At 53.2% G+C, this 14,326-nt stretch overlaps 1 protein-coding gene across 3 annotated transcripts in view; it reads left to right on the top strand.

The window, feature by feature from the left end:
• The window catches only part of ITPK1 (inositol-tetrakisphosphate 1-kinase), a 178,508-nt gene that overhangs the window by 116,978 nt on the left and 47,204 nt on the right, over positions 1-14,326 (top strand). For all 3 annotated transcript variants that reach the window (XM_004434218.3, XM_087448033.1, XM_087448032.1), the window contains one exon: positions 10,386-10,503. In XM_004434218.3, the coding sequence (XP_004434275.1) occupies positions 10,386-10,503 (118 nt within the window). The remainder of the gene's footprint in view (positions 1-10,385; positions 10,504-14,326) is intronic.

A 14,326-nucleotide genomic window follows, 5' to 3' on the forward strand; every position in this document is an offset into this window, starting at 1 on the left:
GAAAGGATGTCATCAGTGCGTTTTCTGATCTTCTCATGTTATAGGTGGGAAAACTGAGATACAAATAACTTAAGTGACCTTCAGAAGGACCCAAAGTTAATGGCAGTTCTAGGACTTGAACCCAGGTTTCTTGACTCTGCCTTTGCCTCCACTCGCATGGTGCCTCAGGGTCTTTGTGCTGGGATAGGAACTGGCCAGGTGCGCTGGGCTGAAAGAGGTTGTCTGCCAGTGACTGGAAGGCAAAAGCCTTGGCTGACCGTCAAGGACTGTTACACAGGCTGTGCACTGCACAGCTCAGTGGTAGACTCTGGGAATGGCACCCTGCATGGCTGAACTTGGCGGTCTCGCCCCTGGCATGTACTGGATGCTGCCCCAACTTCCCCTGGCTCCCAGAAGCTCACTTTCAAGGTTTAGCTGCATGAATCTCCAGGCTTGGCTCTATGCCAGACCTGGCTGCCTCTTCAGACGCGCAGCCTGTGGTTCTTAACAGCTGTGGGTGCTAGAGTTTAGCCAGGGCCGTGGTTGGCTGCGTGGCACGTTGTGTTACATCACAGCTCCCTGGCTTGATTGAATCACAGCGTGATTCCTCAGGACTGCCTGTGGTGTGTGGTTTTCTGTAAGCTGTGATGAACAGGCAGGTATTCTGGGTGGTGCCAGGAAGGCTTTGACTGGGGGACATTTGGCCCTGGCCTTGGTGGATTTCACATCTGTGGACGGTGGTTGATTTCACGGCTTCAGCGGTCTGCCCAGAGGTTTCATCAGTTGTCCTGCCCGGAAAGCTCTGCCCAGCCTGGCTCACGGCCCCGTCATCGCATGGAGCTGACCTCCCGGGGACAGGCTGCGCTTCTGCAGAAGCGCACTGTGACTTTGAAGGTGCGATTGCTCGTGACACTGCTGTGTTGTTAGCCCTCCCTCCACAGGGCCCAGTCCTTCACTCAGCAGGTGTCCGCTGTGGCCTTCTTGTGTGTCCAGTGCGTGCTGGCCCTGAGGACCTTGCACATGTCCTTCCCTCAGTGCCACATGGAACCTCCTCCCAGAGGCCACTGTGGACTCTGGCATCTGGTCATGTATATTTTTTACTTTCCTAAGAGGCGTCTGTCTTCTAGTTATGTTGGTTTGTCTTGATCCAGGATTGGGAACAGATGCAGACTCTGGCCCAGCGTGGTGGCCCCTCGGGGGGCTTTGGGAGAAGAGTGGGCCAGGGAGACCCTGGGGTGGTAGGAGGAGCAGAGGGGCCACAGTCTCCCCTCTGCCACCTCACTGTGTGATCTTGCACTAGTCTCCACTTCCTTTCTCCTTTCTGAAAAGATGTGCTGGACTAAGGGACCCTTAGGTCTCGCAAGGTCTGACCATCTGTGACTCTGACTCTGGGAGAGGAAATTGCAAACTCTGTGCCATTTTTTCTTACTTTACCTTGTGCTGGCACCAGATGCAGCGTGCCTGGTCTCCCGGGCTGAACCACCAGGCTAAAGGCCTAGGCTTGGGTTGGCACAACATGAGAGAGACTTACTTTTCTCCTTTAATGTAAACTTTAAAAGAATGCACCTGAGTCATCCTGGCCGTAGCTAGAATTGAGAGGCTGTTCCTTAAGCCAGGCCATCCTATGCCTTGTTTCACTGACTAGGGGGCTCTGGAGCTAAATGGCCTGGGTTCAGATGCCATCTGGGCTACTTCCTAGCTGGGAGAGCCTGGGCAAGGCAGTGAGGTGCTCCGAGCCTCAGTTTCTCTGTCTGTCAAATGGGGCTGCTAACGAGACCTACTGCATAGGGTTGTTGTGAGGAATAAACGTGTCAATTCATGTGGAGTGTGTGGAAGATTGTCCTGCACTTGGCGAGTGTTCAAGAAAGGTTAGCTGCTACCATCCCCATTATTATTGTAATTATTAATAATAATAACTCACCCTAGCATCTTGCCAGGGCCCCCATCGTGGTGTTAAAACTTTAGGAACTAGAAGCATCCTGGCTTCCACCCACCACTTGGTGTGGAAGGAGGTAGTTAAAAGGCCAGCCTTTGTGGTCATCAGCTGGAGGGTCTGGGCTTGGGCCAGGCTCTCAGGAAGAGCCAGGAGGGGGAGGATTATGCTGAGTAAGCCCAAGGCCACCTCCTTTCCCATAAAAGCCCCGTGAGTAGTTTTTAACAGCCACAAGGAAGTAATTTCAGTTCTTCCCCGGCGTTTGTTTGGTGGCTGAGTGTTAACTGAAACTCACAAACGCTGATGGGTGGGATCCTAGGAATCTGCCTGGAGAGTTTCTCCCATGCATGGCATGCGGGTTCGTGTTGAGTGCTGACAGTTATCTACTTCTAGAACCAAGAGACACTCAGGATTCTGAAGTCCCTCTGGGGCTGGAACAACAGGTTATTGTCATCCCCAAGTGATTGCTGCCACGCTTGGGGTGATGGCTGCTATGGCCGTTGGGGAGGCACAGTGGAATTGTGCCCCGGTTTCCATCCTTGATCTGCTCCGCATGGAAGCCTGGTATCCCAGACAGGGTGACACAAGACAGGCCACACTGCAGAGCAGGCACTGGAACCCAGGGCCTTGCTCTTTAGTCTATTGCTTGGTTGTTTCTTTCTTTCTTTTTTTTTAATAGAAGTATAATATACACAGAGAAGAGTGTGCCTCTCATAAGTGAGCAGCCTGATGAATTTTCACAAAGCAGATACATCACGTGCCTAGCACCAGATCCAGCAGTCGGGCAGTGCGGCTCCCAGAGCCACTCATGGGCTCCCTGCTCCTTCCCTTCCCTGCCGCCCTGCCCTGCCCCTCTCTTCCTCATGACATCCTCTTCCTGGGGGTGGGGGACAGGGACCTGGAGGGAAGGAGGCTGGTTACCAAACCAGAAGATGGACTTTCTCCAACAAACTGGGTGCTCTCAGGTCCCTGTTCTGTGAATGGCTTCCAGCCTGTCCTCCCACACTGCTCCTGCCAGCAGGACTTTTCTGAGACCTACCTCCAATCCTATAATTCTCCTCCTAAAACGCTGCTCGGCCTCTCCCTCCAGCCGTCAGGTTAACGTGCAGAATGCTTGGCGGGAGGACCTGGCGCTTAGCTTGCCCGGCCCTGCGCGTGACTCCTGTTTGGCATTCACCAGGCTGTTCCTGCCCCCCCCTGGAGGTGGAGAGCTCGCTGAGAACAGCGGGGTCAGGCTTGCCCTCACTGGGGTGCTTGCAGAAGAGCTGCTTGGTAAGTGTCTGCTGAGGTGCGGCTACCCGGGCAGCCATGGTTCAGGTAGCAGGCCGCCCGGGGACCCCGTAGGAGGCTCTGCTCAGTCCATGGGATGTCTGGACACCTCCCAACCTCTTTGTTCTCGTCCTCCCACCACGGACCCCAGGCTCCAGTCCTCTCTTTCCTGTTCTAGACCTGCCTGACCGAGTTGTGTACAGCTCTCCAGCACTTAGATTTGAAATGGGTCCTTAGACTTTCTGGGAATTAAAAGCACTTGAGCCACATAACTTGTGTTTGGGTAGGTGACAGGTGCGCTGCGGAGGCCTTGGGTTTGACATTGTAATGGCTGGTGTGAATCCTTTCAAAACCCCAGCTGGTTGTGTGACCTTGAGCCGGTCACTGTGCCTCCCAGAGACTCGGTTTCTTCATCTATAACATGGGAATAAAAATATGGGTGTTCACGCTGTAGACCCACAGGGATTGCCTTGAGAATCAAATCTAATATTTTGCGTGCTTGTAGCTTTTCCAAACCAGAAAAAGTGCTGTATTTGTATACCACGATGGATTATCATGATTACTATCTGAAACATCCGTGCCTAAGGGGCCGAGAAGTTCTGTGGTCTTTTGCATTCTTACTAAGAGAAATGAAAGCATTAGTCCATACAAAAACTTGTATGTGAATGTTTGTAGCAGTTATTCGTAGTAGCTGTAACGTGGAAACAAACCAAATGTCCATCAACTGATGAACAGATGAATAAAATATGGTGTATCCACACAGTGGAATAGTATTCAGCCATAAAAAGGAATGAAGCACTGATTCATGCTACAACATGGATGAGCCTTGAAAACATTATGCTGAGTGAAAGAAGCCAGTCACAAGAGACCACGTATGATTCCATTGATACGAAATGTCCAGAATAGGCAAATCTGTGGAGACAGAAAATGATTTCCAGGCTGGGGGGAATGGGGAACTTGGGGCTGATACCTGAAAGGTATGGGATTTCTTTTTGAGGTGATGAAAATGTCCTAAAATTAACTGTGCTGATGATTGGACAGCTCTGTCAACATACTAAAAGCCATTGAATTATAAACTGTAAATGGATAAATTGTGTGGTATGTGACTTATACCTCCATAAACCTATTTTTAAAAGAATCCCATGAGGTAGGAGCTATTACAGTCTCCATTTTACAGATGAGGACTGAGGCTTGTGGAGGCCCAGAGTCACAAGTGGGCAAGGCAGGTTTCTCTCCAGGTCTGGTGGCCTCCAGCTCCCACGCATGTGACCTCTTCACAGCGCTGGCCTTCACTTTACAGAGGACGCAGCCTCGGCCCGGGGAGGAGAAGGGGCTTCCAGCGCTCTGTGTGCTGCCCCTTCCTCCAGCCCAGCCCCCACCCCCAGGGGGAGCTTTCCAGAGCAGTTATGGAGTCTGGATTTCCCAGTCCTGCCTTGGTTAGGCTGTGCTCGCTGCGCTCTCAGGTGCACTCCCCACAGCGGGCAGCGTTCTGGCTGCTGAGTCACGCGTGTGGGCAGGTGACGCCGTGCACGGGCCCTCACTCCAGAGTGCCAGCTCCAAGGCGGGTGGGTCCTTGACTCACAGAAGCTCCTAGTGTGGATGCTGTCCAGTTTATCTAGTTTTTCTTTTCTTGTTGTGCTTGTGGTATCACATCTGAGAAACCATTGTCTAATACAAGGCCGCGAAGATTTACATTGTTTTCTTCTAAGAGTTTTAGCTCTCACTTCATAGGGTTTTTATATTAAAAGAAATGGTGCTTGAAAACCATTTTCTCCAGTGGTGTGCATATATAGCCAGTCCTGGGTAAATGGTAGCTGCTGTTATTTTAAAATTACTAATTATGGTTATTTTTATTTATCATCATCGTTACTGTAATTAATCTCTCATTCCCATCTGGGTAGCTGCCTCTTGCTCCTTCCTGAAAGGTAGTGTTGGTGTTTGAACCCGTTTCTGGCACAACTAGGGGTGCATGGGATTGACGAGAGGGAAGACCTGCTTACTTACCTCCACTCCTCCATTTTTCACCAAACTTTTTTTTTTTTTGTGAGGAGGACTAGCCCTAAGCTAACATCCGATGCCAATCCTCCCCTTTTTTCTTGAGGAAGACTGGCCCTGGGCTAATATCCGTGCCCAACTTCCTGTACTTTATATGGGATGCTGCCACAGCATGGCTTAACAAGCGGTGCGTCGGTGCGCGCCCGAGATCTGAACCTGTGAACCGCAGGCCGCCGCAGTGGAGCACGCGCACTTAACCGCTGCGCCACCAGGTGGCCCCCCAAACTTTTTGTTACGGGAAATTTAAAAACACTGGAGAGGAGAAAATGCTGCAGCACGCTCCCACGTACCGTCACCCAGCTTCACGAGTTAGCGACTTATAACCAGTCTCCATTCACCTACTTCTCTCCCCACCCCCGTGCCTGCTTATTTTGAAGCAAATCCCAGACATCATATTTAATCTGTAAACCATTTTAGTACGCATCCCTAAAAAAATGAATCACCCCTTTCTAAAAACGGCCCTGCAGTGTTTTGGGGGAGTAGGCGAGAGCCCCCATTACCTCCTGAGAATCGAGAGGGCGGGAACCGCGAGTGGTGTCTCTCCTGTCCCTGTACAGCGCGGGCTGGCAGCTGCAGCTGGCCGAGTGGGCTCCCGGTCAGGACCTGAGCTTTCCACAGAGGGGCGTCCCTGCAGCCCGGGCTGCCGCAGGGTGGGCATTGTGTCCAGTGGCCATCTGAGAGCAGAGCTGGCATGCCTCTCGGTCTGCTGGACGGGGCAGGGCAGGATGATCTCAGAGACCTGGGGTCAGGTTTGGCCGCGAGAGTCCACGTGTTGTAGGACCATGAGAATCCCTTTTGTTTTTATACCTGCCAACTCCTTTCATGTCCGTGATCTCCTTGTTGCCCACAGCAGCTCCCTGAGAGGGGCTTTATTCAAAATGCACATTTTACACACAAGGAAACAGAATTTCAGAGATTAACTGCAGTTTCTTGTTCGCAGACATAGAGTAAGTGGCAGAGGCAGGATTTGAACCCAGGACTTCTGCCTGCATTTTCTATTAGATGAGAGCAAGTCCCTGTGTCTCACTTCCTGCCTATTTCCTGTCCGTAAATGGAAGTGCAGAGGAAATGGGATCTCTGCTGTTCATCTCGGTCTTCTCATTGGGCTCAGATTCTCAGTGGGGAAAGCTTGACTCCCCCTAGCCCAGCAGAGGGCCCAGTGCCCCTCTTGGCATCCTCATCCCATGGGCCTGGGTGGGGGGGCATCTGGCTGGTCCCTGCCCCTCTTTCCCCTCTAACAAACAGTCGATGTTGTCTTGGCCGCCTCCTGGCCCTGCTGACCCAGGGCTAGATGTTTCCGCCTTTCCCTGTTTTCAGTCTGCTTAAAGCTGGCTCCGCCTTGCTAACTTCCAGGACCCTGTCTAGATGTCCAGCAGCAGGCCCTCTAAAGGAACATGTTTGCTCTTTGCCACAGAGACGGTTTGGGCCTTTCTTCCTCTGAGTGGTGATAAAATGGTACAGGGCGCTCACCCTTCTAGCAGTTTGGTGATTCTAAGAGACTTGTGAAAAATGCATGAGGCCTGCAGTACAATAGATAGGCTGACAACCTGGGAGGAAAATCTACTTGTGGATAGCAGAGTGATTGGAAAAACTCTTTCTTTGCCCTCTCTGTCCTTGTCCCAAAAGAGATCGTGTTTAGGAATAATTCTTCAGTTAATACTGTTGCTTTCATCCCGGGTCCAAAGCTTGTTGGCGCCTGCTTGTCAGATCTTTTCCCCTTTGGTTTCTTCTAGCTTCTTTCCCTCATGAGTTTGGCTTAAATTCATGTCTTAATGATTCTGAGTTCTCTTTTCAAAGGTCACTGCCCTAAGGCATAAAAGTGGAACCAGAACTGGCAGCTACGCGGATACTCCTCTTGGGACTGGGGGAGATTTTGGAAGGGGAGGAATGATCGGGTCCGTGTTTTATGTGACTCAGTTGTTGGGGGAGAATTGGGCCGGCCCATCGAAGTGAGTTTCTCTGATACTGCCTCCTTTTTGAGGGAGGGCAGCAAGCGTGTGTGTCCCCTGTAATGCCTCTAGCAAGTGGCTGTTTTTCCTGTTGTAGAACAGTCCCCATGTGTGGCCTTGAAGTCTGCCTCCATAAACACTGGTCCTTGGTTTTCTCCAATTTGGACTTTCAAGTCATGGGTGAGGAAACCGAGACCCTGAGAAGCCAAGTGGCTTGCCCAAGGTGACACTGGGAGGTGATGACAGTGGGAGCCTAGGTTTCTTGACCACTGGTCCCTTACTGTTCCCTCTACACAGGCTGCTTCCTGGCGTGTTGGTGGGGTGGGTGGTGAGGACAGTTCAGTCCTTTCAGTTCGTAACCCAGAACGTGAATCCATTGGCCAGGATTGTAGAGCCGGTAGAGCGAGGCCTAGAAGGTTCATCCACGTGTCTGGTGTATCCCGCACGATGCCCTGGGGGCTGTCGGTGATGTGAGGTTTGATGAGTGATGACCTTTTAACCAGAGGATATTAATGTGATTTCATACATGTATGTGCATCTTGGTGTCTCATGAATGACATGCTCTTGGGGCAGCGTAGACTTAGTTCTGATGAAGGAATGGGGCCGACAGGGAGCGCTGCTGATGGGGAGCCTGCAAAGCAGAGGTGTGGGCACTTCGGGAGAGAAGAGCTGGGCATGGCCCCTTGGCCTGATGGCAGCTCTGGATAAACCTTCCTGAAGGACAACTCTCAGCTCCTGCCCACGTCCCCTGTGGGTGGTAGACGTGGGCTGCCCCACATCAGCTGCCGGGCTTGTTCTGTATGAGCAGAGTCCTCACAGTTGTGTCTCTCTGGAGGAGGAGGAGGAAGGTGGCTGCTGTTCTGCATTTAGGTCAACAGAATGTGTGTGCAAGGGGGGTGTGTAGGCTCTATGGAGTTCATGGGTGTGAGGACGGAAAGAACACCTCCCCACATGCATGCACTAGCTACCTCTTAGGGATGGAGAAAATTTTTTAAACATTCAGAGAAAAAGACACAGATGAGCCCGTAAGCAGATACTCTGGCGTGAAACACAAGAGGGGAGCAGATTTCAGAGAAGTAGATATGAATCTCTGGCTTTTGTGTTGAGAGCTCTTAAAAATGATTGCTAGGAACCAAAATAGATTCACTAAAAAGAAGAATAATGCCAGATGGAGCTTTCTTTTTTGTTGATAAGGTTTACTAGAAAAGAAGCATTGTGGCTTTTTTCCTTGCCTTTGCTGACTTCATGGACTGATCTTGTAGACTGAGCTGGGGGCGGGGTGGGGGTGTGTGAATTAAGCTGGTGTATTCATTCCCCCAGGGCGGCCGGAACCAAGTACCACAAATTGAGTGGCTTAAAACAACAGAAATGTATTCCCTCACAGATAAGGAGGCTGAAGTCTAAAATCAAGGTGTCAGCAGGGCTGGTTCCTTCTGGAGGCGCTGAGAGAGAATCTGTTCCAGGCCTCTCTCCTGGCTTCTGCTGGTGGCCAGTAGTCCTTGCCCATCCTTGCCTTGTAGCTCCCTGACTTTAGTCGCTGCCTCCATCTCCATGTGGCCTTCTCCCTGTGTGTTTCCATGTCCAAGTTTTCCTCATCTTAAAGACACTAGTCAATGGACTCAGGTCCACCCTAATCCAATATGACCCCATCTTAACTTGATTACAAATGTAGACACTGTTTCCAAATAAAGTCACGTTCACAGGTATCAGGGGTTAGGACTTGAACAGATTTATTGAGGGGGACACAATTCCACCTACAATAACAGCTGGTGAATGGCCGCCCTTACCCCCAACCTTCTCTCTGAGCCCCTCTCTTGTTACCCCACCATTCCACATTTTTGTTCTTAGAATCGTAGAGTTTTAGGGCCAGAGGGATGGTCTCATTTACTCTATCTGTCCAGCAAGCTGCTCTGGCCCACTGATGTGGCTTGGGGCTCCTGTAGTCACAGAGGTGGCAGGCGGCAGGGCCAGGATCCTTGTGTTCTTTTCTTAGAAACATTTTGGGGCCGGCCCGGTGGCTTAGCAGTTAAGTGTGCGCGCTCCGCTGCTGGCGGCCTGGGTTCGGATCCCGGGCGCGCACTGACGCACCGCTTCTCCAGCCATGCTGAGGCCGCGTCCCACATACAGCAACTGGAAGGATGCGCGACTATGACATACGACTATCTACTGGGGCTTTGGGGAAAAAAAAGGAGGAGGATTGGCAATAGATGTTAGCTCAGAGCCGGTCTTCCTCAGCAAAAAGAGGAGGATTAGCACGATGTTAGCTCAGGGCTGATCTTCCTCAGAAGAAACCAAAAAAAGAAAGAAACATTTTGCTTTGTCTTTTGTTGAATTCTGTTATAAAGTTTCTTGTTCCCATGTGAGTTAGTGTTATTTCCCTGAGAAGATTGTAATTTCCGTGAAGACTGATTATGTCAGTTTCTCTTGCATTTCTGTAGTCTACTATGAAGTTAGTAGGTATTGAGTGAGCACTTGAAGTGAGCACTCGAGGGCCGGGTGGCTGCTCCATGGGGTGTGTTTCTCACCACGACACCTTCCAGCAGACTGCGTCATGAATCCCAGCATTCCACTCTCCCCTGGCCCTGCCTCAGAGTCCTTATCAGTGCAGGGCTCTGGGCCTGTCTCACAGTGTAATCCACACGTGGAGCAGATCTGGTTCAGGTGAGGCTTTATCCAGGAGTCAAATGAGCTGACCAGAACCCGGTTGCTCTCCTTTTCTCGGCTCTGTTTTCTCAGTTTGGGCCCCATGTCTGAGTTTTGGCTCCGTCAGGCCTCTTCTTCAGATCCAAGGGTGACTGCTCCCAGCGGCCCAGTCTCCATGCTCCCTCTTCTCAGTGAGGGAGAGAGTGTTGTCCCAGCATTCCCAGCAAGGGCTCTGAGCCTGCCTCTGATTGGACCGACTGGGGTCACTTGTCCTCTCCTGAGCCAGCAGCCCTGGGAAGTGGAATGCACTGATTGGTCTAACCAAATTCATGTGATCCCAGTGGGGCAGAGTGAGTGGAGGCGGCTTCCGGTGACCCTGTGATGCCCCAGACAGAAGTGAGGGCTGGTGAGGGGAGGAGAGGTGAGGGCTGGTGGGGGGAGGAGAAGAGAGGGATGGACGTGGGGAGGGAGGGCTCGCTGGGTGAAATCTTGCTTGTAACCCTCCTTTCGGCATCGGCCTCCCCTCTCTGACCAGAAGGGTTTTGTTTTCCTTCCAGGAATACATCGACGCCCACCCTGAGACCATTGTCCTGGACCCCCTTCCTGCCATCAGGACCCTGCTGGACCGTTCCAAGTCCTACGAGCTCATCCGGAAGATCGAAGCCTACATGAAAGGTAGGGACACAGGTGGCTCAGCACCTGCGGCAGGCGGCCCAGCTCTGCAGTCACAAGGCGGTCATCGCAGGGGGCCGGGGGCGGGGGGTCTGGTCTTCTTAAGCACTCTGGGACAGGAAGCAGTTGAATTTCTGGGGGCAGACATGCTGAGGAGGGCCTTTCGTCCCTCTGTGACCAGCAGAGTTAGAAAGGAAAAACCTCCGGGTGCTCCTCGGGAGATAGAGTGGCTCCAAGCACTTTGAGACAGTTTTGTTGAGTCAAAGCCCCGGAGTGGTGATGAAGTGTCCCGAACACAGTGGTTAGGGAGCAGGAGCGTGTGTGGGATACTCAGCAGCAGGCGTGCCAGTGGAGTTATGTAACCGAGTGAAGGAGACAAACAGAAGTGAAAGGGCCTTTAATCACACCCGTGGAGATATGTCATGTGGCAGCAGGGCCTCTCGGGGTATGCTCCGTGCTGGAGGGCGGAGCCTCCCTCTGAGCTGCGGGAGCCTCTCCTGCCAGCTGCAGGCTCCCGTCCCTGAGGACTCGTCCTCCCCACCTCCCGGGCAGGGCAGGCTGGAGAAGGTAGACTGCCTTTCCAAGGTGTGTGTTTGTGTGAGAAGGGCTTCTAGAAAGATTCACCTCCCGTCACCTCCTAGTTCTCTTTGCCTGGTCCATGCGTTCCCTGCTGAGAGCTCTGGTTTTATTTTAAGGAGAAGTGCTTTGCCTGGGCACTGGGGCTGCACGAGGATTAATCTTAGGGGCAGGAGAGGCAGCTCCTGCTCCTGCCATCCAGACCATGCGTGTGGCCTAAAGGGGTGGCCTTGAACCCTGACCTAGATGGAGACTTGACCCGAGGCGTCATTTCATGTGATGTTGGGATCAGTGGGGAGTTTAGCTCACAGGACTAGAGGCAGCCTGTTTGCAAGGGGACCAGCATGAGCATGATGAGAGCGGCATTTACTGGGTACATTCTAGGTACCTGGCATCAGGTTGAGTACCGCAGGCTCTGAGAGGTTAGCAGAGGTGCCAGCATCACACAGCCTGTAAGTGGCAGAGCCAGCGTCCAGCCAGGTCTCTCCGGCTCAGGCTCTGCAGCTCCTAACCCCTAGGCTTACCTTTCATGTCCATGGCCAGAGGCCCCTGGATCTAGTAATGGACCCTGGATGCGGCAGCCACGGACCCTGGCTGAGAGAATTGGTGAATCCTTGGTTCTATAAGGAACATGCCCTGCGGGAAGAGCTGGGTGCTGGGCCTAGTCGTCCTGGAAGGGGTCTCAAGGCCTCTTTCCCCGGGTGCCTGGCATCCACCAGGTAGTGTTGAGCACGGACGTGACGTCCTTGGTTGCCCCAAGAGGACACACCGGCATCCTTGCTTCCTTGGGTCTGGAGTAGAGGGGAAATCGGTCTCTTCCCAGGAGGTGTGTGTTGGACACTGACTGTGTGGGAAGGGACAGGCCATCGTATTAAAAGATGAGAGGCTGGGTTAGTGGGAGGAGGTGCAGGTCAGCAGCCGTGTCTCACGTCCTGGACAAGTCCAGCGGGAGAGTGATGCGTTCTGATGGGATTAGGGAGGGTGCTGCTGAGAGGGCTTCTTCCGGGCAAAGAGCACAGGGTTCTAGGGGAGACAGGCTGAGGTTCTGTCTGAGTCTGGGCTCTGGCTGGCTGTGCGGTCTTGGCCAAGTCACTTGACCTTGCCCTGCCTGTTTCTGTAAGATGTGGATAATAAGTGGTTTACCCACAGGGTCCTGGGATGATGTCTGATGAGCACTTAGCACGGGTCCTGGCCCATGGGGTCACCCAGGAGTGCCACCTGCTGCCACTGCTCCTGTTAAGACGGAAGGGGCCGAGGCATCTGGATTGGCCTGGAGTCTGTCTTGCTTTTCATGGGCAGGGACTCAGGGCTTGGTGTCAAGGGTGAGCCCAGGCTGGAGTGTGAGTGTGCATGGCACAGTCAGGACTGCCGTGTGCACAGGCAGCAGGGCCGTGCCTGGTGGGCGAGCACTGAGGGAGTGAGGGCAGCGGTGTGGGCCAAGCAGGGAGAGAGCTGCAGCGTGGGGTGCTTATGCAGGACTTGCAGACTGTCGGGTCAGAGTGGGGACCCCAACATCTCGTGCAGGGGGGTACTTGGTTCGTGGGCAGCCGTTGAAGGTGTGTGAGCTGACGAGTAAGGATGGGACTCCATTTAGATCAGTGCAGATGTGGCCTGGGGACAGGTTTTGGTGTCCGTTACCTGTATCCTGTTGTGAGAAGGACCCACACCCAGCCTCAGGCGTGAGGGACTGGTGACCGGCCCCACGGGGGGAGACAGTCAGACAGACACTCTGCTGGGGCCGAGAAACCTTAATCCCAGGGGTCGTTAGCTCAGGAGCTCCCTGCCAGGGGGATGTCCCCCCTGGGCCCGGCAAGAACTTGTTGACTGAACCCTAGAGGCGGGCTTGGTCCCAGGCCACAGGAATTGTTGTGTGGGTGGGCCGTGACCGCTGCTCCCTGGATTTTCCTTATCGTGCATGCTGAGCCAGGCTGGTATTCTTCTAGGAGGGCGGTCAGAGGCTGGGGCTTCCTGGAGCCTTTTCCTGCCCACCCGGGGGCTGTTCGCGCAGAAGCACTGCTGGCTGGTCTCTGCTGGCTCCCTCTCCATGCTCCCTGCAGAGGCCAGGCCTCCTCCCCCATGCAGATGCAGAGAGCCTTCTGTGGGGAGTGCATCCCTGGCGCTCCTGCACCCCACTCCTGCTATTCCTGGAGGCACACAGCCCTGTTAGACGTACTGTAAATGGCCATAATTACCGTTTAAGTTCCTCAGACAATTATAGCAGCCCAACTGCTTTTGTGTTGGGAGAAGGGAGGACTTCCTCAAGTTGTCAGCACCCCCCATGCCTAGGCGGCTGTCCTGGCCTCAGAGAGCCTGGGCGGCTGTAGAGAAGACAGAGCAGGGGGAGGCTGCTGCAGGAGAGGGCCAAGGCTCTCCGCTCTGCATTGGGGGGTGGGTAGGTGGGCTGTAGCACATGGGGAGGTCTCCCAGGAATGAGAGGCGGAGCACTTGGATGGGGTTTGGGGGGAGTCCACACTCAGATGGGCTTCTGTCTCCATGCAGAGCGTCAGCTGTGGAAGACAGGGGAGACCGCTGCCTGGAGCTCCCAGCCTCCCCTGTCTGAGTCCCTGGGAAGCTTCCAGGCGGTTGATACCACCTTAGCTCCATGTTCCTAGAGCTCGCCTTCTAATTCAGAGCCTGGAGGAGTCAGGGTCCTTGCCCCCGCCTCAGACCCGTCAGTCTCAAACCCGCCAATTCGGTTAGCACTCAAGTTACTGCAACAACAGAGACCTGAGGTAATAGTGGCTTAAATGAGATGGAACTTTGTTTCTCTCTCATGTACAAGCCCAGAGGAAGGCCACCTGCTACTGTTGTGCGATGGCACGGACCCAGGCTACTTCCCGCTCATTGTTCTGTGGTGTGGCCCCTCCTGGTCCAAGGTGGTGGCTAAAACTCCAGCCGTCACATCCAAGATCTAGACATTAGAGTGGCGAGGGGGACTAAGAAAGAGGAAGCAAAGGGAAACAGCCCAGGTTGTCTTTTAAAGAAAGGTTCTGGAAGCTAGAACATGATGCTCTGTTCCCATGGGGCCAGAACTGAGTCACATACTGAGCTGCAAGGGAGTCGTGGGATGTGGTCTTTATTTTGGGCAGCCATGGGCCCAACTAAAGTTTGGGAGCTTTGTCACCATAGAAGAAAGGGGAGAATGAGTTTTAAGGGACAACTAGCGGTTTGCCACCACACCTTCTGAGAAATGGGTTCCTGCCTGGGGACTCCATGGGTGAACGACTCTTAGAATGACCATTCCCCCTCC

The sequence above is a fragment of the Ceratotherium simum genome, chromosome 24 (genome assembly GCF_057802395.1).
Source record: "Ceratotherium simum simum isolate JZ-2026a chromosome 24, ASM5780239v1, whole genome shotgun sequence".
Classification (NCBI taxonomy): Eukaryota; Metazoa; Chordata; class Mammalia; order Perissodactyla; family Rhinocerotidae; genus Ceratotherium; species Ceratotherium simum.